We start from the raw sequence: 26588 nt of genomic DNA on the forward strand, positions 1-26588 counted from the left end.
CGGACGAATCGTACTCGCGCGCGCTCAACACTGCTTTTCTTCGATTTTATACCTTTTGTACATTTAGGCACGAGACTCACATCCGCTTTGCGATCTGGCACCGATTGCTCGTATCATTTTTCGATCTCCCTGGCGTTCTACCGGACTGAACGTTTCAAGATTGCGACAATTGACCGAAGCTATTTGAAGCCAACTTAATAACGGCATAGACAATGAAGGCAACGAAAATGGAGCGTTGACTTACGATTTGAAAACTTGGCTCTTCCTCGTGGTCTCCATGACGCCGGCAGTCAGCTTGCACAGTTTGACAAACGACGAACAAGGCACTATCACGGATCGTTGGGCAAATGACGTAGATTAGGAGATCACTGTGAGTCGTTGGCAGAACAGAAATGCAAACTGCTGGCAATTATCACTGGGACTCGCTGGGATGAGTGTGACTGATGGAAACTGGTCATTCGTCCGCTGGAGTGGATGCGAGCCGAGAACGGAACGAGCGTGCGAGGTGAGAGCGCCAAGATCCGTTGAAAACAATAGAGCGGCTGTCGAGCGGCTCTAGGCGCACTCGCGGCGCAGGACTCGGCGGACGTACGGAGGTGCGCTAGTGGATCGTTCCGTTCGCCAGGCAGCACTGTGCCCGGCCGCAGCAGACGAGACGAGACGAGTACGCGACGTACTTTGCACTACTACTACTGCCTACTACTACGGAACTAGGAGTAAGAGACAGAGTGAGAGAGAGAGAGAGAGAGAGAGAGAGAGAGAGAGAGAGAGAGGACGAGAGGGAGAGATAGAGAAAGAAGAGAGTGAGAGAGAGAGAGAGAAAAGGGAGAAAGAGGAAGGAGGAGGAGGAGAAGGACGACGGTTGCGGCAAAGTGCGAGAAGCTCTGCGTGGCGCGGCAGCTGAGGTGCAGGAGGATGCTCGTCGCGTGGAGCACTGCGCGCTAATGACGTGGTCTAGGAGATGCTCGTCAGTTTTGTAATAAGCGACGGTAAAACGTGAATTTTCCCGAGGTGGGGAAACGCGCCTGGGGCCAATCGCGGCCGGCGAGAGTGCCGCCACTGCCGCCGCCACCACGCGGCCAATCCCCTTCCCCAAACACCTCGCAGGATCCATCTCTCTCTCTCACTCTCTCGCTCTTTCTCCTCTCTCGAGGAGATGATCCTGCCACCACTTCCTCGGTCGCCGACCGAGGGGAAGGGAACCAGCGGAGCATCCTTATCTACTGCTCGTAGCTCTCGGAAGAAGTCTTGCGCGATATTGCTCTGTATATACAAGCTCTCTCTCTCTCTCTCTCCCTCTCTCGCGAGCACCTTTATGCTCTTTATCGGCAAACGACGCGTAACGCCCGAGTGCTCTAACGCAATTTAATGCCGCGCTGCTCTTTACATCCAACACACCAAACCTCTGCTGACAGCTTTAGGCAGCTGCAAATTTGTCTCGCCTGATCGCTGTAAGATTAGAACCAATACTTTTCTTTCTTCACGTCCTAAACACCTCGTGAATACCCTTTTCTTATGCGATTTCACGCACCTTCGGCTGAAATCTTTTGCCATTGACAAAAACCTGTGACATTTCGATCACAATACTCAAATTAGTACTTGAGTGAAATATGATTATTTCTTAATTCTTAATACTCGGTAAAGCTATAGATTAACTTGACATCTTGAAAACGTTCTGATCGAACTCAGTGTTTGATGACTGCGCGTTTCAGTCACGTCCATGTCAGATTAATTATAGTGGAAATGAAATGTTCTCCGGACTGCGAAATCATCTTGTTTACTTTGAACACCAGAAGCGACAACGTATCAATTCAAACAATTGAGCTTGCCCTTAAACCGAATTTCAAATGGCGATTGAAAATGACGTGCACGATGGATCGAGAAAAAATGCTGAAGAAGTTAAGTGTAATTGTGTTTGAAAGACTAACGAAAGTATTGGAAAATGCAAGGAATGGAAGCTGGAAAGCGAAGCGAGCTGTGCGAATCGCGGCTGAAATCGGTCGGCTAGGACAATAGGCATAGGTAAAATGAGGTGCGAAAGAAAAACGGAAGTGAGAACGAAACAGCGTGGGCTCCGCTGCAAACGGGACTGATGCTTTTCCATATACGCGTCAAATGAATCAGCTAAGACGCAGCTGAATTGTAGTTGATAGTTCGGCGGGGCGCAGCCGTTACGCGGAGAGAATTCGATCGCCGTAATCAGGCCGAAGCCGAAGCTGTGCGAGAGAGGGAGAGCCACACCCGCACTATCTGAATCGAGGGCCAGAACGCAGCGGAGAGCGAGACAACAATGAGAGGCCGACTCGCAATTGATCGGTACAATAATAATTTATTGGCGTCGGTGGTGGCAAGTACTGACAGCAGCGGCAGCAGCGGCAGCAGCGGCAGCAGCAGCAGCCCAGTAGAGATGGAAGTGGCAGTTCGCGCGGGTCTGTATGTGCGCCGGGATCGTTAGTGGATGCACCGCTGCCAAAGCCGTTCGGCGCTCGCTTGGCTGTTCGCCTGTACTCGCATCTAGATCTCCGGGTGGTGGAAGCGCGGCTTGGCGTTCTTGCAAACAGCCTGGGAATCGAACCCGGAACCGCGCAGCCAACGCCAAGCGCTACAGCGCACCCATCGTCCTTTCTCTCTCCCACCCGCTACTCAGCTCTCATCCCATTTCTTTCCTCTTTTTACTTCTAACTCTCAACTCAACTCCGAGCCTGCGAGTCGCCCTCGAGCCGCGCGGCGCGCATACTCGCAGCGCCTCGGATGCGCCTCCTTCGCCAATTTTCAGACGGGACCGAGCTGCCCGTTAGACGCCCACGCACATTTTTGCTTTTTTACAGCCTCTGCTCGCCCGCTGGATATCAATTTTTTTTTCTCTCTCGATACTATAAGCTGCTCCTGCTTCCCCTGCCACGGTTACTGCTCTGTACTGTTTGTTGCCCATCTGCGCTTGCAACTCTTCATGCAAACCATCGACATTTTTTCCTTTCCATGCCTCTTCCGTTATCCCGACAGAGTTTCGTCTTCCGTTTTATTTTTTACTATTATTCCCATGTACGTTCGACCGTCGACCTCTGACCAAATCCAAACAATTTCATGCCGCTAACAACCCTTTCCAATGCCTCGTCAATCGATCAGAAGCATCTAGCTCGATTCCAAACGTCATCGAGCGCAGATTGCCGATTTCAGTGTTGGACACCGAATGGTCTACAATGTCAGACCTTCATTCTAATTTCAGTTTAAACGTCAACAATTCCATGTCACTTTTGACAGATTCATCTTCAAAACTTCAAATTTCTATTGAATCCATTCTGACGGTACAGCCTTTTTATTTTTTTCTACGCATTTTATTTCTCACACTTGTACGGACCAGTTTTTTTCACGACACAATAAATTAACAAAGCACATTTTTTTAAATATCTATTAAGTATACATCTTTCAATGGTAAAATATCTCATCGAGATATTTTCATATACTGCAAAAGACCATTGACTAAGTTCAATTATTAGTGTCGCTTGTCATATATTTTTCGAAATTTTGTAAATTAATAAAGCTCAAGCAAGTTCCATTTCATTAACTGATACTCGCGTCAGAAATTAAAAATATAAAGCAAATATATAACGGCGAAACCTTGCAAAATCAAGTGCGTAAAATTGCACACGTCATGTGTGTTGCTCCCATTTGAAATACGTTGACTCAAAATTATACGTCTGGATCTGCGTTGTAAAATCGGTGACAATGTATTTAAATGGGAGCAACACACATGGCACGTGTAATTTTACACACTTGGTTTTGCCGTGTATCGGTGCGCGGCAGAGATGATGCGCAAATGTTATATTACATCCGGTTGAATTTCCAATTGCTTTCATCAGTTAGGCTTGAAGCTGCAATCATGCTTAATACGTCCGGTTTTATGGCTTTTCGAGACATCGGTGCAATTAGTCAAGAATTTTCTCAGTCACGAGCGCGATGCCAATTGACACTGTGCGCGAGTCCTTCTTTCTTTTTTAAGTTGATTCACAGGCAGAAGCCCTTTAGACAAACGCTAACATAAAATTATAAATCTATAATTAAACTCCCTTGAGAAAAAACATCTCAATGCTAATTTTCTTGCGTCCAAGCTTCTTATAACAAGATTAACTCTCTTATAACTGGAGGAAATTTTTTCTACTAGTTATACTCAGAAGTATCCTTTTATTACAAGTAAATCTTTTGTTCGTGGAGGGAATGTGAATATCAGTTTGATAGCTATTGTAACGAGAGTATTTGCAAAAATTGTCAACTAAAAAATTAACATTTTTTGCGGACCAATCAGAGTTCAACATAGGAAACTAAAAGTCTTCTTTATCTTCGTATAAAAATCGGCCTCATAAAGATATTCTCATGAAACTAATTGGTTCCCTCAATGTGCACTAATCCTCTTATAATAAATTTGAGATTTTCAAATCAACATAGCCTGGAATGAAATGCTTCTTGTAACAAGAGGATCATCTTGATCCCACAAAAGATATTTCTGTTACAAGAGGATACCTTTTTAATTCAACAAAATTTTTTTTATTACAAGAAAGTTTACCTGAAATTACCGTGCCCTTTTCATAAGATGATCATTTTTTTTCAGCGTATCTTTAATATAAATGAGAGCTCAATTATTAAAATTTTCACGTCTTTTCGTACGATATGGTTATACGTTCGTTGAATATTATTTGAAACGTGCTCATTGGTCTCTCTCATTAAAGAGAATTTCTGTCAATAATTAATGCACAAATCGTACGCTCGTGTTAGAGCAGTTCTCAGAACTTCCTTAATGTACATGACAGTGCGAGCAATGAATGTACTAGAAATGTAAAATTTTGAAAAATTATGTAACAACAAAGTGAATCACATGAAAATTTTGTCCCACGATTAAAGCAAAATACAGACTACTATAAAAGTGCGGAACTTTTCTAGGCAGCTTGAACAGCCTTTACTTACGTCTTTCCGGTTGTCATATAGCGGCGAGATAATTTCAAAGAAGCAGTATATATTCTCAATCTAACATACGAGACTGCGCACACCTCTATATTAAATGAAAACAGCTCGATCAGGTTCAAATAGTAATGGAAGTAATATTCATGACCCCGCGAAAAAAAAACTGGCACAACATTTTTTATACAAAATAATACGAAATTGATATGTATTTATTGTTTTTTTTTCTATAAAATAAAAATATTTTATTATTATTTATTTATAGTATTACGATATTAGTGTGGTAAAGTAGATTCTTGTCTCGTGTGGTTTTTACGCCCGAGCGAAACCGAAGGAAGGGTGGTAAGTCACACGAGATGAGAATCTTTTTCCCGAACATATATCAAAGTCAATACGGAATTTTTCACTGTCGATTCATTTAAAATACACTTATGATTATTACACATTTTGACCATACCTGTCTATTTGATATTATAATTATTTTGCTGTTATTTCGACAGTTTTAATTTACGCAATGGAATATTCCATTAAGAACTTCTTAAGAAAAATGGTTCAATACATATAAATGTAGCGAAAATGATGTACGCAAAATGTATAAAATATACTTAATATATGTATACTATTTGTGCGAATTTTTTCATAAAAAATGTGTCCAAATTTAGTATAGATTTGATATAAACTTTCTATATATACAAATTTTGCGCAACATTTGTATCTTTATTTTTAATAAAGAATCTATTTTTATATATCTACACATAAATACAATAAATGCAAATTTCGAAATACCGTGGGAAGTCATAATGTCATAGTGCAAGTGCTATACTAATGATCCTTTATCGTAGCACAATACAATAGTTTGAGGGTCGTATTATTAAGAAGGCGATCCTGCCTTACAATACAGCTAAAACGGAAGAACTAGATAAAAAGTAGAAAATAAACGCGTATGAAAAATAACATGTATAAATCAAAAACTAACACATAATTAACTCATCAAGAACATCGGTGTCTCCTTGAACACCATTTTTAAGGGTACTAAATCTTGACGAATAAGTTTGTTGCATAATATTTAAAAATTCACAAATTATTGAAATACATTATTATCATATATTATCGATATTTGAAAAATACCATTAATAAACTCTCGTATCTTCATGCGGATCAATCAATAATAGAGCTCTATACAGCCATTCCTTCAGAATAAATTTTCCTTAACATTCCTAAACACATTTAATATTATTAAGTTAGAGTGTAATGAATTTATTGTTATAAATTCCTTATTATATGTTATAACAAGTTTATTCTTTGAAATTACACTTTATTTATGCGATTTAGATATTTATACATAAGCAATTGTAAAGGTGATCTGAACCATTCGTACAAATTTACCTTACCTTTTACTGTTATTCACTGTACATAATGAAAATGATCAAGCTAAATTTGGTAAATAATATAGTAAGTATAAAAATTTAGATATATATACGAAAATGTTGATGTATAAAAAAAATTATTCATTTAATAATTTCGAAAAATTAAGGTAGGATGGTTGTTTTTTGAAAAAAAAAAATCTGGGCAGTTAGAAAAGTAAATGAGAGAAACAGGAATGTAGAGAAGACAAATTCGAAGATCAATTTGGAATGACTAGGAGTACGAAAATGTATAGTAGAGGCCGCAAGCGGCATGCTCTTTCGATAGCGAGATGGTTGCATAAGTAGCAATTGATTGCTCGATTTAACAACCACGCAGTCTTCTAGATCTTCTCTCTCCCTCTGTTTCTCTCACTCCTTTCTCGCTCTTTCATCTTCTACGGTCTTGATAGTTATGACAGAATCTGATACAAAGTGATAAGTTGCACAACTTGTCCGCACGATCGCACCGATGATCTATCTAGCTTGATCTATTGTACATCTTTTATTTTCTGATCACTAAATAGATGACAAGTTCTTATTTGCTTTTACTTTGAATTTATATTGAAGTTATTACTTTTTACTAATTATTTATTATTGTTTTCGACATATTTATTATTACCATTTCTAAATTACGATCAGTTTAAAAAAATTTTCAACTGAAAAACAACTAATTTATATTATATCATATATATTTTGAAAACTAGTTGTAGAACCACAACTTTGTCTTGAAGCAAATTTAATATGATGATCAACTCCGCGAAAAAGAGTACCTTAACTTGGTACCTATAAATTTTCATGAAGTTACACTTGCAATTTTTGTGATATTAAAAAAGTGATGTGAAAAATTTTAACAAAGTTTGGACTTATCATTGCGCAGATTTACGACCCTTAGTTTTTATAGTTTTTTAAAATTTAATGAAAATCAAAAAGGGACAACCTTAATTGAAGCTTGAATTCAAATTCTACTGCGACGTCGTGGTTCAGATATGTCTGAGGCTAACGTAATTTCAGGGTTTCTTAGTCATGACAACTGCGATATCTTGTCTAAACTGGCTGGAATTATCGTTGAACTAAAAACAAAGGAAAGTACTATTTTTGTGAACTCTTGCCATTCAGTTCCAATCCATAGTGGAGATTTAATCGAAAATAGTACCCCAGCTCCACCAATAGTAGTATCCACAAGGATAATTGTCTAGATCCAAACGATCGTAGTATCTAAACATTAAAGAATGGGATTTAATCTGGATAGCGATCAAAAGGAATGATAGAAAGTTACTTAAATTTTTTTTACTCTTTATTTTTGGTTGAAACACATCTATTCAAAGTTTGTAGCTTTGCATACACTTATATTATTTTTTTCCGGCCTGGCTGTTTGATTGCTACTAAGGGTAACTACCATCTACGAAGTTCAGAAATGTCCTTTGCACTCAACGCAGACGGTTTCCTTGGTGGAAAGCGCTTAATTTTTTGGAAATTTTTGTCTCGTCTCTTTTATTAAGAGAAGGATCTTGTCCCTACTACTTGAGTCTAAGGCAGTTGATTATTTGGGCTTATCTTGATTAAGTTTGATTTTCTTCTTGGGTGTAGACGACGTTTTATATAGAAATTCGTTTGCATTACCGCTCCATGTCAACACATCATCTCGCAGCTTCACCAAATCGGCAAGAACATTCGTTGGTGGTGGGCATTTTAGCAGTCAATTTCTGAGTTGACTGTTTGAGAAAGTGCTCGCTCGTTTACTGTAGAATATATTTTGCTGTTGTGACAGAATCCCGTTATTAGTTTCAACTGTATTCAAATCATGTGTACTATCCGCGATGTCATTTTTTTGTTGTAGTGGTGTTTGATTGCTATTGATTGAGTCGGAGCATAATTTTGTAGATTTCCCTTTTATTGACAGACGGAGCAGCATATAGAATTTGTACTACGGGACACTCCGTAGGTTGTGGTATAGTGAATTTGCAAAGATTTCGGCAGGAAGTTTTCGTCTTCTTTTATATACACATACGACGCCTGAACGAAAGAATGGGCGATTGGCCAGGCTTATTTAGGTCTGCACGAATATATTACATATTCGAGATAGTGTTTATTCTTTTATTTTTCAGGACGATAATCAGTAAATTCGTATTAGTCTTATTTGTTATCCATCAGCAGCCTGATTTTCAGTTTATGAACGTAATAGTATTTTCATCTGTTAATTAAAATAATAATTACAAACCCTAATTGAAATTATGGCAATTAGCTTATCTATTATTTAAACTAATAAAGATGCACAAATACTCACGCTTAATTATAATTGTGTGGAACGCAACTTCACAACAGGCGTGAAAGTTTTATTATTAATTACTCGAATAATTCGTTTATAAAGTTAAAAAACTCGTTTTCCAATTAGTTTTTATGGATTTCTAATGAACCTAAAGAAAATATAATAGAGCTTATTTGAGAGAAACTATTGAGGGTTATTATTTATTATTTATTATATTATCAAATCTGTAAATTTTAACATAGATTCTCTGTGTTACATTTTTAGATATTACAAATTGATGAAACTCGAAGAAAAGTGAAAACAAAATGTAAATAAATTTTACGACTCTCACTTATTTAAGAGAAGGACTTCTAACTGCAGGTGAGTAACAAAGGACTTTCGTAGCGACAGAGATCGCAGTTCCTAGAGACCTAGATCTGCAAAATCTTTTATACGTAGTTTCCAGATAATTTGAATGCCTCCGTGGGAAAAAAATGAATATCGCAAAAGAGCGGGAGGTGGGCCTGCATATTACCAATCTTTTGATACTCATTGTACCATTCAATCGTAAAATTAAAAGCGTACCCTCAACATACATTTTCTTGAAACCATGCAAAATTCAAAGACTTTTTTCATGAGATTAGTTATACATATATATTTAAAAAATAAATTCTGTAGAAACGTTTATATATATAGAAAAATATATATTACCGATATGGATTCAAATTATTTATATTTGTTTTTTATAAATGATGCGATTTCTCATATTTTTCCGTTACACTGAAATTATTTAGTCGAAGAAATACATGAATATTTTGCATTTGTAATTTTATCTACACTTGCATCGACAGGTCGCATAGAAATGTTAACCCTATTATCATGATTACCACTTGATACTAATTTGATTGTCGAAGATGGGCAATTAATCAAGTCTTCATGAAAAACTAAAAAATGATTAATCTTCTATCACAACTGAGTATAGTAATTTTTGAATTAATTTATAGAAAGTGTAATTAAATACCATTAGCTTCGGCTTTACTACAAATGAAGTTTAAAATTTCAATACGATTTGGGTCCAAGTGACCTCCTCCGATTTCTATATGATCCGCAGCATGAGCACACTATATGAAAATAAAATTTGATCACAAAAAAAATATTTCTGTATTTTATTTCAAGATCTCAAATGTTCAACATATACCGTATAAGTAGGTATACGTATTCTAAATAAATATTTTAGAGCATAATGCAATATAACAAACCTGTAAGATATTTGAGGTTCTGGAATTTCTATTTCCTATATTAAAAGAATTAAATTGAACTGCTGTAGGATATGAGGCCCAAATAGAGCAATTTCTTTTCTGACCGTGGTTTTGTAACAGATAATACGGTTCATCAAAGTGTATAATATTGCAAGCTAAAGTTATAATATTCGAAACTATTAATTGGCTGCTTATAATTTGTACTAATATCATAAATCATTAGCACTTACGAGACGGATGTTTTTTGTGATCAACGAATATTGTAAATCCTTTCCCAATGTGTGGTATTCTGTATGATATTTGAGCACCATTTTGAGAACTTACGAATGTTTTGTGTAACGGTTTATTGTCGGAACAAAACTCCGTCTCTTCAGTAGAATATTTAGACAGACCCTCTTCACTCGGGAAAACTTCTCTTTTAAGTTCCCAACCATCACGGTACTATAAAATCAAACAATCTTATTCACATTCAAATTAAATTTTAAATTTGCCATATAGACGATGGGTTAATCAACCTTTATTTCGTAAATAATAATATATTTTTATATTTATTATTTTCAAGGCAATAACTATAGTTAAACATTTTGTAAATTACCTGAACTAAGCCACCCACTCCTCTATTTTTATTGCATGGTACATCAAATTGGGTAAAAGCTATTTCTATCAAATTACGTGAGCTAGTCACAAAATAGATACCACAAGTGGTTGTGCGATTGCTAGTTGATTTGTAAGTAAAGTATCCAGTTTCCGATGAAACAAACAAACAATCTAGAATAATTATAATATTCTACATATTTCTGTCTTATATAACGTATAAGACGTACGTTATTTATAATTACATTAATTGTTATTTATTGTCATATCTTACTTTGAGGAGTATCTGGAATCGTTACAGTTTTAATTTGTTGATTGTAGATAGCATTGTCGTCAATTATAGCCTAAAACGTTAAAATATAACGTTTTACATGATATTGATTAAAATTAACCTGAAACTCACGTGATATTTGATAACAACAATTATTTAACCAGGTGGTTATTTCTAAAAGCTAAACAACAGTACGTACAGTCAATATTGCGTTAGGAAATATTCCGAATAATTCACTTTGATAAAGAAAAAAGACATATCCAGCTAAAATCATACAAAAATAAACTAAGAAAATTAAGATAAAAAATAATACTGTGGGACCTTTTAGTTGACCAAAAAGATCCTTTTTCGTTACCGACGTACCATATGCTTTGCCATAAACGTAGTCATTTTTCGCAATGTATAACTCATAATTTTTGAAGCCTAAAGATACGTGTTTATAAAACATTAAAATTGCATTACGCAGAAATGTTCATATTAAGATTCATTGACATAATACAGAGGAAGAATCATAAAAAACGATCAACAATATTCTGTTGTCGTGAGATTTTATCTAGTTTATGAAATCGCAATTGGAAAAGTTTTATTTTCTTCGTTATAAATTATGACGTATAGTACGATTTAAGTTGAAAGGTACACAACACATATTTGCTGTACGTTATCTTACAAGTAAAATTCAAACAGTGTTATTTTCTCGAGGTCGTAGTGTACAGTTAGATTGAGAACGATATAAACAATTAATACATACATAGTTATTTTTAAAATATACTTTATAAATATTCATACTCACATCTACGCCAAACTCATGTAAATGGCTAAATACCAACAATACTATGCAGAAAGTCCACATATTTCAATCTGTAAATATGGGTAGATCTGAATATTCGAATGAACAATCAGTTTATTTGAATTTCCATAAGTAGACGAAATTGTTAGGAAATTCTATTTTCAAATTTAATATAAAAAAGCAAATGTCATAACGTTCCTGTTATCCAAGACATGCACTTGTGAATTTTATTAACTATATCAGCAGAGACGCGACACCACCAGATGATAATGATGATAAATTTAAAAAGAACGTGTATGAATTCGTTATACTTATGTATTGTACTGAAAAAATATAAAAAGTATGATACCTTCGGTTTCAATACTGTATTCTTACAAATCGTTGTTAATTCACTATTTGGATTCCTACTTAGAAAACATCATTTAATAAATTATGTTGCATAACTGATATTTCAGTTATTTTAATTTTTAATTAATGTGACAATTATAAAACAGAGTTTCGCTTAAATAAAACAAATTATTTTAAAGATAAAATTTATATAGACTAAACTGAAATACTTTATTTCGACTGCTTATTTATTCTCTGGAAACATGCATATTGCGTGACAAATAACTGAAAATAGTATTCACCTGGAACATTTACGGATAAGTCGTTTATATTTGATTAGTGAAATAAAGAAAACTAATAATACTAATTTCATCGTCACATTTTTTGCAAGCTAAATAAAACAATCGAAATATATAAATTTGCAATAAGTTGCCTAAAGTTTTACACAATACAACAGTTGAATGTTAAGTCATACGTATTAGAGTCGTATCGTTACATTTTTTTAGAACACAATATGTAAATGTACTTTTCTCTCATAGCACATATTCTTTTCTAAAATTAGTGATCGAGTGCTTATTAATATCTCGTGGGCAAGAACTATTGTCCTAGTGAAATCTGACTGATTTAACAATCAAGTTAAAGACAAAGTGCTATTACACAAATTAGTCAAATTTGAAAAAAAGTAAACCGATTGTTATTGTACAAGAGTATGTTATAAAAATCAAGTACTGTTCAAAATCAACACAAGTCAAGTACGTATTCTGTAATAGCTCCAACTAAACCGAGTAAGTAAATGCGTATATGTAGAGGCATTCTGAAGTGCGCTACCCCCGCCATACGTCTGCTGCAACGTACTAGTGCAAACATTAGTTCTTAATTTTATCTTACATATGCAGAGAAAAATTTCTTTATAAATTCGTTATCTTCAGCGCGCTTGCGCGACTACGCACGTGTAAGTTTCAAGACAAATATTTTTTCCTTCCAGTAACTAACTTGCTCACGTATGAAATTTATGTGGCAAGATCCCCGTAAATAAAAAATTAACCCGACGTAAAAATATTATGTAATATTTACATGACAATTGTTCATAAATAGAAGCGCTGTGGCTGCTATGTGAACGGTTAGTTTATTCAATAAATTTCAAAGTGCAACACATACTGGAAATCTAATTTAGAATGAAATAGAAGGATATTCTTTCACTTTTTAGATATTTCAAAGAAACATGTACTGCCATTTACTTAAATTTTCCTACATCAATTTAACTGAAAGTTTTAAAAAAGGTATATAATGATGAGTTAATAATCTAATGACAACGGTCCTTACAATAATTTTCAAGTTTCTTTTATAATTATTCATCATGCTTTAATAGCGTTTGTTTAAATAACTACATTTTCTTTGCTACAATTGTAATACCTATAGCGCCTAGCTACACGATACCCGTGGGAGAGTCTATTTGATTTTATGGCCATTTGCTGTCACGCTTCAATAATAGCTAACGTTCGTCATTTCCCCAACAGTTGTTTTGAGCTTTAATAATGATTTAAATTCTACAAAAAGTTGAACATTAAATTGTAATAATCAAATATTGTCACAATTCGGCCAACAAATAGTTGATATTTGTAATTTCTTAAAATAGTTTTACTTCTTAAAGTTTCTAAAATGAAAATTAATCAACTTGTATATACCTGCGTTATAACATCAGATAATGTTCAACTTATTGATACATTTCTTATAAGCGTATCTCATAAATACGAAAAATAATTTGTCTGGTAAACTGAAAGTATGCAAAGTATAGTACGATTGCTTTGTTGACATAGAATGGCATTTAAAATATTAAGTTGACACGTATTCATAAAATATTTCTGCAATCAGAATGGCGAAGGGATTGTTATTAGGATCCAAGAAATCATGATCGGATGATCGATTGAGTCACGCTGAGTTTATACCGCCGTACGCGCAGCTGCAAGAAAACGAAGTGAACCCTAGAGTAATGATGATCCTGAGGTCGATCACCTGCCACGCTCACTGCGAAGGTCGATTGTATTTTATATCGAATTCTCTCGACTTTTGCCCTTCGTGGTTTTGATTCAACTTACGGAATCACCAACGTCAAACGTAAATCAAATGAGCAACTTCGTGCTGACTATACTTATTATTTCAAAACTGCACTCGTAAAATCACCATTTATGTATACTGCAAATATATAAACCTTAAAAAAGCATGCTGAATGAACGCCGTATTAAATAAAGAATGCCTTGCTGATTTTATATTTGCAAAAACAAAAAAGGAAGCTCATTGATTACAGATTATTGACCCATGAAAAAGTTGTAGCCGTTGCGGTTGAGGTAATACTGTAATGTATATAGTTGGTCAATCGATTCCTACAAAATACGTACAAATTTTTTGCACAGATAATACAATCCAATTAACTTAGGAAACGATCACATAGTAAATTTTAATAGGCTCTGGTATATTTTTTTACTCACTCCGATATTTTTTCCTGACTTTACGTCAGAATTGACATTGCCAGCTGTCCTATAACTTTTACTAATACACTATTCCTTTCAAAAAAATGAACATTTTCATTCTAAAAGTGTAATAACAATTGCATAAACGGTTATCCAATCAAAATTAGCATTCATTTGTGTAAAAATCTATTACTTCGTAACATAAAAGAAAACTAAAATTTTATAATTTCTTATTTTTAGTAAAACTGCTTTTCATCAATCCATTACGATCACATAGTTTATTGATTTTGCTGATATATTTTAAACTTAGTTTTGATAAGATTTTTAATTAAGATTACTATGCTTAACCAAAAAAATTCATTATACGGTGAAGATAAAAAAATAAATATTAATATCACTTACGGATGGAATCAATAATGTGACATAGTCCTTCAAATAATTTTTCATCGACCAGAAAACAGATTTGAATAATATACATAGCTAGTATCAAAAAATAGTAAATAAAAATTCTATTGGTAGCACTTAGTTTTCTGGATAGTTCGTCGTCTATTTCAGGAAAAAACATTGTCATATGATAGAGCGAATATAATTAAATCAAAAACAAAATGTGTTGTTAACCTGAATTCCAGATACATCGAATATCATAAAAAGAATCTTCGGTTTCGTAACAAGCATCGGTATACCAATTTTTTAAAAGTTGAGTAGCTATGGGTATCGTTAATGCTGAAATTGATCATTGCACATTAATATTCGTAATAGATAATCATTGATTCTATAAATACTTCAACAAATTCGTGTGTAGAATAATAATATTATTATAGCGTCTCAAACTTATCGTTGTTTTTCGAAACTCTTTTACTTATAATCAGAAATAAATGCCAGTACTAATCTAAGGTTTTCCAACTTATCTTGTTGCATTACTTACGAATTGTTTTACATTCTCCATTTTTTCCGGAATTTCCAATCTGATGTCTAAAATAAAAATAAAAAAATATCAGACTGTAATATGATATAAAGATAATAGTCGAAATTCGAAGGAAAAATAATACTAGGAAAAGATATCCAAAATTTTAAAGAATTAATCAAATAGGTGCGCGGGAATTACTTATCAAACTGCAAAGAATTGACTAGTGCTCTGCTTTCTAGAACTGTAGCATTCGCCTTTCCCGCACCTTCCATTATTACAAAATATCTTCGTAGAAATGACGACTGGCAAAGAACAATTTGAACAATGTTTCAGGCGAAACCTTCGATTGCAAAAGTTATGAACACGCAACTATCTAACCATAAACAATACTCAATAACTTACAAGGTTCAATCAACTAGGCAAAACAGATTATTTAATGGTTTATTTTGGATACCTTCGATTCACTAATTTTTTAAAATTGACACGACTTAAAATTCAAAGTAGATTGATTAGTTATCGGTAATTTCGTAAAAATATAAGTAAATAATAATGGATTCTAGTATAAACTGAATAATTTTTTGGTTATGTATGACAAATGACAATAAATATTTATGAATATATGTGTGTGTGTGTGTGTGTGTGTGTGTGTGTGTGTGTGTGTGTAAAGAAATTTGTACTTTTCACATATAAAACAGTTGAATCATTTAAATACAACAACAGAATATTATATAACTTGTCAATTAAATTATTTGACTCACTTAGAAATTAGGATTGTTTTTAATATACTGACAGCTGAAAAAATCTAATTAAAACTCGAAATGTTTTACAATATACATAGTCAGTGGTTCTATCAAAATCGAATTTCTTTTGTCATAATTATAAAATTATCCTACTTTGTTCTGTCACTACGAGAACCTTTTTCGAAAAACAACAAAGTTTGACATTGATAATGGACTTTTTAAACGTTAAAATTCAATTAGTGATATACCATCAAACTGATATTTCAACCTTATGTCGTATATTAAAAAAAAGAGAAATAAGAAGCAGTAGTACTATTTCTTTGGAGAGTAATTGTTGGTAAGGATACAATCTAATAAATGTAGTTGTATGTAAAATTGCAGTTGTATGTAAAATTTGTAAATATTGATGGAACCACCAAATACCATGATTTCAAAAATCCAGTTGTCAATATAGTTATTAATCATTGAAAAAATAACTGATATAAAAAAATGCTTTAAAAATGCGAATCAATAGCTTGTATCACAAACAATGAATTTTTGCAGAATCTAATTAGTTTTCATCTAACAGTAATGAAAATTGTAAAATATATTACATAAAAGTACACTCACCTGAGTCAAGTAAGATAATAACATCAATTTGGTAATATTTTTGGATGAATATTGGATATAAACTAATACGATGATATTTGTATATAATATTTGAGTTTTCAGCTTTCAAAGCCAGCCTCGCGTACAATGTGTTATTGTTTTTTCTGAGAGAGCAACGGGCTTCGCGAGAAGTTGTTTTGATTAGTCATGCAAGTATAATTTTTTGATGATCTTTATTTATGGGAAAAAGTAATCTGATATGACTGCGCGACAATACATAGACAAAGCAACTCTGCGAGATCAGTGTGATAAGACAGAGTATGATGCCACTGTATTTCAACGCGAGTTTGCGTGAGTATGCACAGCGAGTCAAGTCTCATGATCAAATTGCCCGAGTAGCGAACAATTCAATCAAATTTGAAAATAGTTGTTCGTATGAGCGTCTTTGGGTTAATTACTTGGTTGGAAAATTCTTACTTATAATAAATAAGACAACAAATATTTCATGTAACCCAATTTATCATGTTACTTCAGTTTATCATGATCATTATATTTTTATCCCCCTCCCCTCATACCATTATATAATTAAAAAAATATATATATTAAAGGAAGAACATTTGTCGTGTCTTCTTTCTAATGATTTGCCTAAACGAAACATTGACGATATTTGAAAAAATTAATATTGATAAATGTTGTAGTAAGATTATGATTCACCAATTTGGGAGCGTTCTATTTAGCGGTTTCATCATCAAAAAAAATTAAGAGTCACTGGTGTTTATGTTTACTTCGAAAACGAAATTTTAGTGTACATCATAATCAAACAATTATTATTCCAACCTTGATAAATTTATGTACAAAGCTTTATTGATCATGTAAATTTTATTTAAAAATGTATTCCTCTGTAATCTTTTTATCAGTAGTTAAGATTTATTATTTATTTTATGATAAATAATTCATCAATAAAGCTTCAAACGTGCGCTAATATTTTTTTCGACACTTCGTGCGTAAATTACGTCTTTCCCGTACGCTTAGCAAAAAACGAGTGTTGTCAATCGTACTTTCCACACGTCGTATCGAAAAATACGGTACGACACATGTTCGGAAAAGAGTTTCTCGTCTCGTGTGCTTTTCTACCCACGGTTCGCTCGGGTGTAAATGCCATCCGAGACGAGAATCTCTTTTCTGTAATATTCATCAATTTTAATTTTTTAAATACCAACTGTGTTTCTCTTAGGCAAACCATTAAAGAGAAGATGAGATAAGTTTTTTTCGTTTACAATATGTATTTCAGTTAGCTATAGATTGGTATGGAGGGTCTTAAATATAATATAATAATGCCCGCTTGAATGAAACTATTTAGATGATAGGCAAACATAATGCAAATTGATTCAAATTAAAATATTCCGAAGTAAGAGAATAGCAAATCAATCATGAGTAAGTATATATATTACGTAGAAATGACGAATGGCTGGGCAAATCGATACGAAGTATGGATATATATTGGAATGTGGTCGATATTAAAAGTTGTGAAGAGGAGAGCGGTACTTTAGGGGTAACGGTGTTTGCTGTAAAAAAGTAAATTGCGTGGCTAAGCTCGCGTGCTCATCTTGTATTATGTCACATGTGCGGTATAAGTACTTTCGTGCTTACATGACGATTAGCCTGTAGATTAGCGAGGGAAGCTAGTAGAGAAGAAAGTTCAAGCCCCCTATATTTACTTTTTTTTCTCTTTCACTCTCGGTATACCTCGACTCTCGGCTTACTGCTTGTGTAACGTCACTTTTTTCTTCATTCTTGCTGTCTACTTCTTTACAAGATTACGTCATTGAGATCTCGTGGTTGCCCCTACAACTACACACGAATAAACTCTGAGAAAAAAGCTTGTTCGTTTGATTCCATTAAAATCCATCTTTGCTCCGTGAGCCATTTTTTATCGTGCATTACCGGTTAAACACAGAAAATTAAAGAAGAATTTTTTAAAGCATACAAGTTTAGATTTAATATTAGTTTCATTTTTTCCAAGAAATTTTTCATATCAGCTACTATATTGCATTTATGACAGTCTAGATATTAATAGACCAAACAAAATTAATGAAAATCTGATCGATTTGCTACTCAATTGTTTACAAGTAAATTTTATCAAATAAATCAAATTCTATTCGTTTCGTATCTCAATTTTTGCCAGCTTTAAAACGAAAATTCTGCATTAGACATGAATTTTTTTTAATGTATATTTGCGCATATTTCTGAATGGGATGGGATTTATTTGAAAGGGTACACTAGCAAAAAAGTTCCGTTTTATTATAAAATTGAAGCATAATATTGCGAAAATTAAAATATGAGAGTTCGTCATTTAATCATAAATTACAAAAGTTATTCGGTCTTACAAGCTACAATAAAAATATCTGACAATGAATGGAATTCTTTTGATTGTCTGAATTTTTAGAACGAGCTCGTAAGACTGAATGATAATTGTAATTCATAACTTTGCGAGTTATTACAAAAAATGAACTTAAAGTCGACTATTTTCGAAAAAGTTAATCTTGCGTTACTCGTTACTTACAAATAGACGTTTTACTATCTGTTAGAGTATTATCACGCAATCGTTCGGAAGTTATTTAAAAATTATTGATAGAATTGAAAAATAGCATTGCCAACTACTTTTCCAATTCGTCTTGTAATATGTTTGTGTCGATCAATTAACTACCCCTCTGGGCTTAGGAATAAATAGTGTTAATATAAAAGCAACTGAAAAACAAAAGAATTAATTTATTTTTATGCAAAATAAAGAAAAAAATTTGTGTATTTAATTTGAAATTTACCTGCGACTAAAGATGATATACTCAACAGAGCAACAATACATCCATATTGGAGAAAAACCGGAAATAATATATTTCCGATTAAAGAGCCAATACGTCCAGTCATCATTGTTAGACTTACAGCCATAGTTCTACAAAAAATATATCGTAATTATTTTTTTATTTCTTCAAATTGAATTGCTTTACTACTTTAATTTTTTGTACACCTCATCGTTGTTGGGAATAGCGTAACGGTTACACTTGAACACAACTGCACTGTGGCGCTCAAACAGCCAACGAAAAGACTCATAAAAAATAAAGTTAAGATTGCATTTTTCGACCAAATTAAAGATATGGTAGAGCATGTAGCCACGAAGTAGCAGATCACTGCAAAAATGCAAGGTGTTGTGCGAACCATCCATCAAAAGCGTATTAAAGTTGAAGACACTTACGTAAAAGGTACTTATTTCTCTTCACACTGACAAGTGTTCCGGCCAGAAATGTAAAGAAAAGAGATGCAGACGAAATTATCATCGTGTTGGTGTAGACTGAATTTTCAACAATTTTCTGTGAATGCATAACATGTTTCGCTATACTTCAGTAATCAGGATACTATATACTCGTATTAGTGACATCTCGGCAGAACTGGCTAAGTCTCTATTTTGTTCAAAGTCAGTTAAGACTAGATTCTTATTGTTAAGTTAACTTTTTTTAAGGTATCGAAAAATATAAGTTTAATCAAAAGCCTTAAATCTCATGATAAAATATCAGTTATCCGGCTTTTGTTCTGTTACTATGTTCAAAGTTTGTCGTCAAGTTACTTTGAAAATAGACCTAGAATCTATAAATCACGAGGTATAATAACATAATAATGTATAATAACGATGTGATTCGAAAAGTCGTTTTCAGCGTACAATGCTGAGTCATGTTCTACTCTGAATATCCTTGTGAAATATCTCAATCAAGTACAGGAAAGAAAGGCGTTGAAATCGGTAAACTTAGCATAGCCATATAATTTAGTTTTCAAATAAAAAATATCAATCTATACAACGTTATAAAAAAGAATTGAATATACTGTTGAAAAGCATCTCAAACATAGCTAATTGTAACTAATTATCAATAGCCAAATGTATTTTGACGATATTTTGAAAAATTGCATTTAAATTTAAACTTGAAGATTTCAATATCACAAAAAATTAACTTGACTATTTCTGCTGGGATGCCATTGATATTCAACTAATTTTACCCGAATACATGTCGGACTTTCTGTAACATTAAGGGCGATATTTGATACATTATCCTGGATATGTGAAAGTATAGACTGATCAATAATTTGACAGAATGCTACGTCGGTTCGATTCGTTTGATTGTTTTGATTGGATTCTGCCATTATTGCAAATAATTGTGGTTGCCACAGACGCAGAGTGTTAGTACTGAAATATAAACAATGATACAAATATCCCTTCAACTAGATTTATATGCATCGTAACTCTAAATACTTCTTCTTTTCTTTTATTCAATATTTTTCTATTTTTCATTTAACATAAAAGTTATAATTATATATATTATAATATAAAGGATATAAGTTAGAAGCCATTCTTAACACCGTTAGATAGATAATTACCTTTAAGCGTACATAAGTTTTGAACAATCGGAGTAAAAACATTCTCGTGAATTGGATGATACGAGGGATTAATATTTATAAAAAGTATGATTTTTTAATTAACATGTAAAAATAGACTAAATGACCAACCTTAACATGCCACCAAATTGAATAGTGAGTACTAATAACAACCTAAGGAAGTATGATCCTAAGAACAATGGTTTCATCTGTAAGAGGCCATCATGGATAGAAGCTTTCAAATCTTTGTTTTGGACGCTCACTCTGTTGTTTGAATCAGAAGTAGTCGTGACCTCATCCGCCAACTCTTTTATCTAACAAAAATAACATAATTTTTTCGTTAATGGAATAAAAATAATGCAATACCTTTGGCAAAATTTAATAAGAAAATAAGTAGTTATATATCAGTTATAACCAAAGATAACTGCTAATTTGAACAGAGTACGTATAAATTATTTATATGGGTGTGACTGTGAATGTATGTATGTGTGTGTATGTGTGAGTGGGCGTATGCTGATGCAAAGGAACGTAAAATTTGACGGCATTGCGATCGTAATCAAGTAGTCGGTAGGGTTGATGGCGAGTTGTGTATCATTCATTGTTTTAATTTGCCCTTGAGCATTGCGCTGTCACTCTAATCATATAATTAATAAATTTTAACTTTAAATATCAAGTGATATCTAAAATTTATTCGCTCACCCTTATATTATACATACTTTGCTTATGATTTTCAAAATGGTCGTCCATCTATAATTATTTTATTTTATGTAATTTATTCTTATATATATATATATATGTGTGTGTGTGTATATATAAAAGTTTATAAAATGAAGATCGCGGTTGGTTATTGACTTAATAATTTCACTTGTTTCTACGTAGTAATTATTAATCCAAACCACGACAACAAATATTTATATAAATTTTGGTTAAAATTATAAAAAGGCTTTAAAAACTAGCTGGTAACTTGTTAGTATTACTTACTGGATACGAATGAGACGATTTACCCGTATTGATTGCGTAAATTGTTTGAAAAACTTCAAGAGCCTCTTGATTACGACCCTGGCTCATTAAAAACTTTGGGCTTTCTGGAAAAAAGCCAATACATAATGATCCAAAAAGAACAGGCAGACCACAAATCATTAGATAGATTTGCCAAGCGTGAACTTCATAATTCATTATAGCGAACGACCAATTCTGTGGTATGATCGCCAGCCCTATAGCTATAAGCATCAAATTTTTAAGTGTTTTATATTTGAATTACGTATTTCAATAAATGCTTACCTGGGCTGGCAATGCTACCCATTGTAAGGAAAAATCCAATAAGCATTGTTACTCTCGGCCTCTCTTTGGTACAATGAAATTCAGCGCAATATGTCAAGACAGAAGCGTATGGCCCACTGACACTATAATAAGAATGTTGATTTTTTTTAGCTTTTCAAAATAAATAGTAACATAGACTATCGGAGCATTTTAACTTTAGATAGATCTTGGCACTATCGTCAAAGTAGATCTTCAACTTGGAATTTGCAATAGTCAGTTGGAAATTGCCGGAAACTTGGACCTTGATCCAAAATTTTAGCAACAATGGACAAGACGAAGCCACGTAAAATTGAAATTTTTAAGACTTAAATATATTTATTAATGGTTGAATGCTATTTTTAAATAAATTTATAAATCAGTGTACATACTGATGAGCTCTTCATTGCATTACTTGTAGCATACTTAAATTAAGCATTTACAAATGGCTTTAATTTTAATTATTTTATATTAATACTCATATCATTTTTAAAATTGCATTGCCTAAGTAAGTATAAATCTGACCAGGAAAAGCATATATTTATATAATTCTAAGGATTATAATACTAGTTTATTTAGAAAAAAAAACTTATGTATATTTTTTTATAATACCTACATTCAAATAGAAACAACTTTAAAAAGCGTCTTTATGATTATGACATAACATTGTTTTACTTTTGCTATTATACCTACATATTATGTAATGTAATATCGTATACAAAATATTATTAAACTATATTTATTAAATTAATAATTAGTACTCAAAATCAAATGAAACGTAATTCAATACTTAACATTACAATCTTAATAGTAATACCCTATTTGAACAATAACTAATAAAGAATAAACTTCAATTATTGATGACTTCGTCCAGACAACTTTTACTGATAGTTATGGTATGCATGAAGCCTAAGCTTTCATTGATTTCTAACTATCCATTGTAAGTTTCCTAGATTTTATATGTAGGGCATAAACAATTTTTGCCAGAAGTGTCAGGATTTATCTAAAATAGGAAATTGTCGGTAACATATATAGTACAATAAATTTTAATAATATTACAGATACACAACTTACACAAAGCCAGTAATGAATTTGAAAAATGCCAGGACTAGAAAATTTGATGAAAAGCCGCTCATAATATTCAATATTGAATCAAGGAGGTAACCATAAAAAACTATGGGTTTTCTCCCAAACGAATCTGCTACAAATCCCCATAATAAAGCACTGCTAACCATTCCTTGAACAAATGAATTCTAATATGTTTTTGACAATGTGCAAATTCTCATTGTTATTATTAATTATTAATAGCTAGCGTTTATCAAAACAAAAAAGAATAAATTAAGTCGGTTTTGGATTCACATATTTAACTTTACGTTCCCAATTCTATAACATCTGACAATTACGATTTTTATCAAAATTCTTTTCGCAATTGAATCATAAAATTTTAATATAATGTTACTAAAATCACGTATTGTAACACAACTAAATGCCATAATTATCTTTTTATGCATTTTTCGGTTCGAAAAAGCAGTGTAGAATACAAATCAACATTTTAATTTTCTAGTATAGTAAGTGTAGTTCTTTCCTACATCAGGATGCCACGGTGGGCACTTTATATTGTTTTTTATATGATAGTTATCAGACGAAGCTTCGGATAATCATAAATTACTACAACAGATTAAGAATTAAATACCTGCATAAACAATTGCATTTAAAACGCCTTTTTGATAAAGATTGAGATTTAAGTCGCATTCTGCAGATGGTAATATCATAGAAACTGCAGTTGTATCAAAACCAGATGCCCACGAAGCAGGAATTATAGCCAGATATAAGAGATAGTGAAATTTTCCGTAACCAGTAGCCGCCACGGCTTCTTCAAAGTTTGCTTTCTTGGGAGGAGTATTTGTTGTTTCAGGTGCTCCGTTGCGTAAATTCACGATATTTATTAGGTTAGTTAAAATGCAATAAGATTGCAAAGATTATAAATAAAATACAGTGAGTCTAAAATTTTTAACTAAATTAACGAATTGATAGTAACTCAAAACTATCGATTGAATTAGTTAAGAAAAACGTGTAATATCACTTAAATAAAATAATGTATCATGATTGATGAATGGATATAGTTGCGGATCTTAGACAACTTACTCATTTTGCTCGAATCGTGGTGAGTTACGTCGGCTGGTAGTTGATCAGACGTTTCCATTTTGACTAACAGCTGTAGCTTAAATGCGCCATAAAAGCTTGGATCGTTAGTATATATTCAGATGTATGATGATCGCTATCACGCGAAAAGTCGATGACGAAGATATTTTGTAGCCAGAGCCGTAACGCTTATGGATGCCAACTTTGTCACTATACACTATAAACTGATTTCGTCTTCGAGCATCCTCAACAGTTCCATTCTAGATTGTACGACGCACGCATGTCAACATCGTTATCGTAAAATCGGAATATTTAAAATCCAAATAATCATGTTACTCGTACCAACTTCAGCATTGTAACGCTTATTTTTATTCCTTCTCGACTCTATAAGTTACATAATATTGTAATATTTATCCAAAAGTTCGTATAGTTTTTAGTAAATTTTTATTAAATGTAAAAATCATAAACGAAATTATTTTTTCAATTTACTCAAAAGCTGTAGTTGCAAATAAAAAATTATACGAATTAGTACTCTGACTGATAAGTATACACTAATAAAATGCTAAATTCAGTATTTAAAAAAATTTTCGACATTTAATTTTAAAATTTAGTTTAAAAATTTCAACATTTTCCACACTGGGATAGTTTCATTTCAAGAGACCACGCCGTATACGTGTAATGTTCTACCGATATATTACAAGTCAATGTAACTTATATAAATTAATGCAACAAGAAAATTATTGTAAATAAGTATTATGAAATACATAGATACTCTACTTTAGAAATAATATACAAGTACTTAAATAAGTCAAAAGTTATAAAATGCAAAAATTTTTTTTTACTATATTTAACGCTTGTGATTGTAAGTTGTTATCGGTTTAATTGCTTTGTTATATTAGTTTTAAATTATAATATAATGTTACTATTATTTCTACAGATTTTTTTTAAATGATGCGTGGTTACATGTTAATTTTCGAATTTCAAATCACATTAAGTTTGAATAGAAACTGTGGTCGATATCTAAATGTAATAGTACGTTTTTATTATTCGTTAGTAACTGATATACGAATTTTGAAATATTCGACAATATTTTCTAGGAAAAACTTATACATTCTAAGCATTGGTTTAAAAATGGTTACAATATAAGTCTTACATAAGATGACAGCACTGAAAATAGCAGTTATATGCATTTTCAAAGTATATAATAAATGGAATATAAAACCGAATTATGCGCTGTATAAATTTACGAAGTTAGAAAAGCTTTATCCTTAAAGTAACTTTACTAAATTATACCAACCGGTAACTTTTCATTATCAGTAGATTCTAGTATACTATAATATATAGTAAATACTATGATACGTAGTAATAAATAAATAGTAAAATAGTCGCCTAATTAAATTTATTTTATGTGCATTAACGACTGTCAAGCCACCTCTTGTGACCTAACTCACAAGTACTATTCGTTTACGTTCACTATCTATCGATATTTGCTTATTTGCTAAAGTGACAAGTGGAACTCCGTAACAATTGTAATTCGCATATTAATGAAGGTACCATTATGATATCGTATAACTGGTAATGTTGTCTATAATAAAATTATGATCTTAATCTTCAATATCTTATCAGTTTTGAAAACTTCTTAACTCTTTTCATATACACAACAAGGAATAATACTTCGGTGGGATACTATGCTTTTATTTGATTTTACACAGTTGTATGAAAATAATTAATTTTTGCAACTGACGTTCTAATTGAAATTACCTGTAGGCATCGTAATTCGAAACTTTTTTTTATTCTACATATTGAAGAAATTACTGTTTTTGTAATTTAAAAGATTATAAGTTAAATTTATTGTTTTTCTTCTAGAATATATAATTACTTATAACTATAAGTCGCATATCAAGGAAATCATCATCAATAAAAATATTTTAAGAGTTTTCAAACAATATCAGTGATGGTTTTTAAGAAATTGAATTCCTAGAAGATTTAATAATATCAGTACTTGAATTTATGTATGCTTCTCTAAAATTTCAATACCTTAACTTATATAAGATATAAAATAAAAAAAATAAAATTTAGATTATAATATAATCTTCTGAATTACTTAACGCTCAATACAAACTGTAATACATAACAAATCAGGGAAATATAAAAAAAATACAAAGAAAAATACACAAATACTGTTT

General features: G+C 32.5%; 3 protein-coding genes across 13 annotated transcripts in view; all 3 read right to left on the minus strand.

The window, feature by feature from the left end:
* LOC131667745 (uncharacterized) overlaps positions 1-401 on the minus strand; it is a 58153-nt gene extending 57752 nt beyond the window's left edge. Inside the window, exon 1 of the mRNA XM_058941399.1 lies at positions 245-401. Coding sequence (XP_058797382.1) covers positions 245-279 — 35 coding nt within the window. The 5' untranslated portion in view covers positions 280-401. The remainder of the gene's footprint in view (positions 1-244) is intronic.
* A 7296-nt stretch (positions 402-7697) lies between these two features.
* LOC131667722 (corticotropin-releasing factor-binding protein) lies at positions 7698-12617 on the minus strand. 11 transcript variants are annotated; one of them, XR_009302215.1, is made up of 10 exons: positions 11865-11919; positions 11519-11586; positions 10732-10801; positions 10459-10631; positions 10094-10304; positions 9864-10018; positions 9626-9725; positions 8957-9548; positions 8644-8773; positions 7698-8550 (listed from the first exon to the last, which is right to left on the minus strand). XR_009302215.1 is itself a non-coding variant. In XM_058941366.1 (9 exons), exons 3-9 carry the CDS (start codon positions 11576-11578, stop codon positions 9391-9393), a joined length of 927 nt encoding a protein of 308 aa, XP_058797349.1. In that variant the 5' UTR covers positions 11579-11586; positions 11865-11919; positions 12572-12617; the 3' UTR covers positions 8806-9390. The 11 variants fall into 11 exon arrangements, 10 of the variants coding, with proteins under 10 accessions (XP_058797349.1, XP_058797348.1, XP_058797345.1 ...); XM_058941366.1 differs by lacking the exons at positions 7698-8550; positions 8644-8773 and adding an exon at positions 12572-12617 and having other exon boundaries at positions 8806-9548; XM_058941365.1 differs by lacking the exons at positions 7698-8550; positions 8644-8773 and adding an exon at positions 12369-12615 and having other exon boundaries at positions 8806-9548.
* A 6157-nt stretch (positions 12618-18774) lies between these two features.
* On the minus strand, positions 18775-24624 carry LOC131667761 (synaptic vesicle glycoprotein 2B-like). The gene is made up of 11 exons (XM_058941431.1): positions 24406-24624; positions 23954-24178; positions 23335-23497; positions 22246-22367; positions 21946-22184; positions 21097-21278; positions 20590-20776; positions 19796-19910; positions 19571-19730; positions 19368-19495; positions 18775-19293 (listed from the first exon to the last, which is right to left on the minus strand). The coding sequence occupies exons 1-11, from the start codon at positions 24461-24463 to the stop codon at positions 19241-19243; spliced, it is 1632 nt and encodes a 543-aa protein (XP_058797414.1). The 5' UTR covers positions 24464-24624; the 3' UTR covers positions 18775-19240.
* Between the last annotated feature and the right edge of the window lie 1964 nt (positions 24625-26588).

This window comes from Phymastichus coffea, unplaced genomic scaffold (assembly GCF_024137745.1).
Source record: "Phymastichus coffea isolate CEN01 unplaced genomic scaffold, Cenicafe_Pcof_1.1 PCOF00070, whole genome shotgun sequence".
NCBI classification, from domain to species: domain Eukaryota; kingdom Metazoa; phylum Arthropoda; class Insecta; order Hymenoptera; family Eulophidae; genus Phymastichus; species Phymastichus coffea.

Bases quoted from the DNA above. Each gene is read 5' to 3' on its own strand.
- LOC131667722 (XM_058941366.1), bottom strand. From the start codon at position 11,578: ATGTGGACTTTCTGCATAGTATTGTTGGTATTTAGCCATTTACATGAG. The intron at 10,019-10,093 runs GTAAGTGCTAAT...TTATAACTTTAG, and splicing joins TCACAAAAAACATCCGTCTC to CTTGCAATATTATACACTTT. The intron at 9,549-9,625 runs GTATTTAATTAC...ATCATTTTTTAG, and splicing joins TAGTAAAGCCGAAGCTAATG to TTTTTCATGAAGACTTGATT.
- LOC131667761 (XM_058941431.1), bottom strand. From the start codon at position 24,463: ATGGAAACGTCTGATCAACTACCAGCCGACGTAACTCACCACGATTCG. The intron at 23,498-23,953 runs GTATTTAATTCT...CATTTGTTCAAG, and splicing joins AAATGCAATTGTTTATGCAG to GAATGGTTAGCAGTGCTTTA. The intron at 21,279-21,945 runs GTAAGTAATACT...TATTTTTGTTAG, and splicing joins AATCGTCTCATTCGTATCCA to ATAAAAGAGTTGGCGGATGA.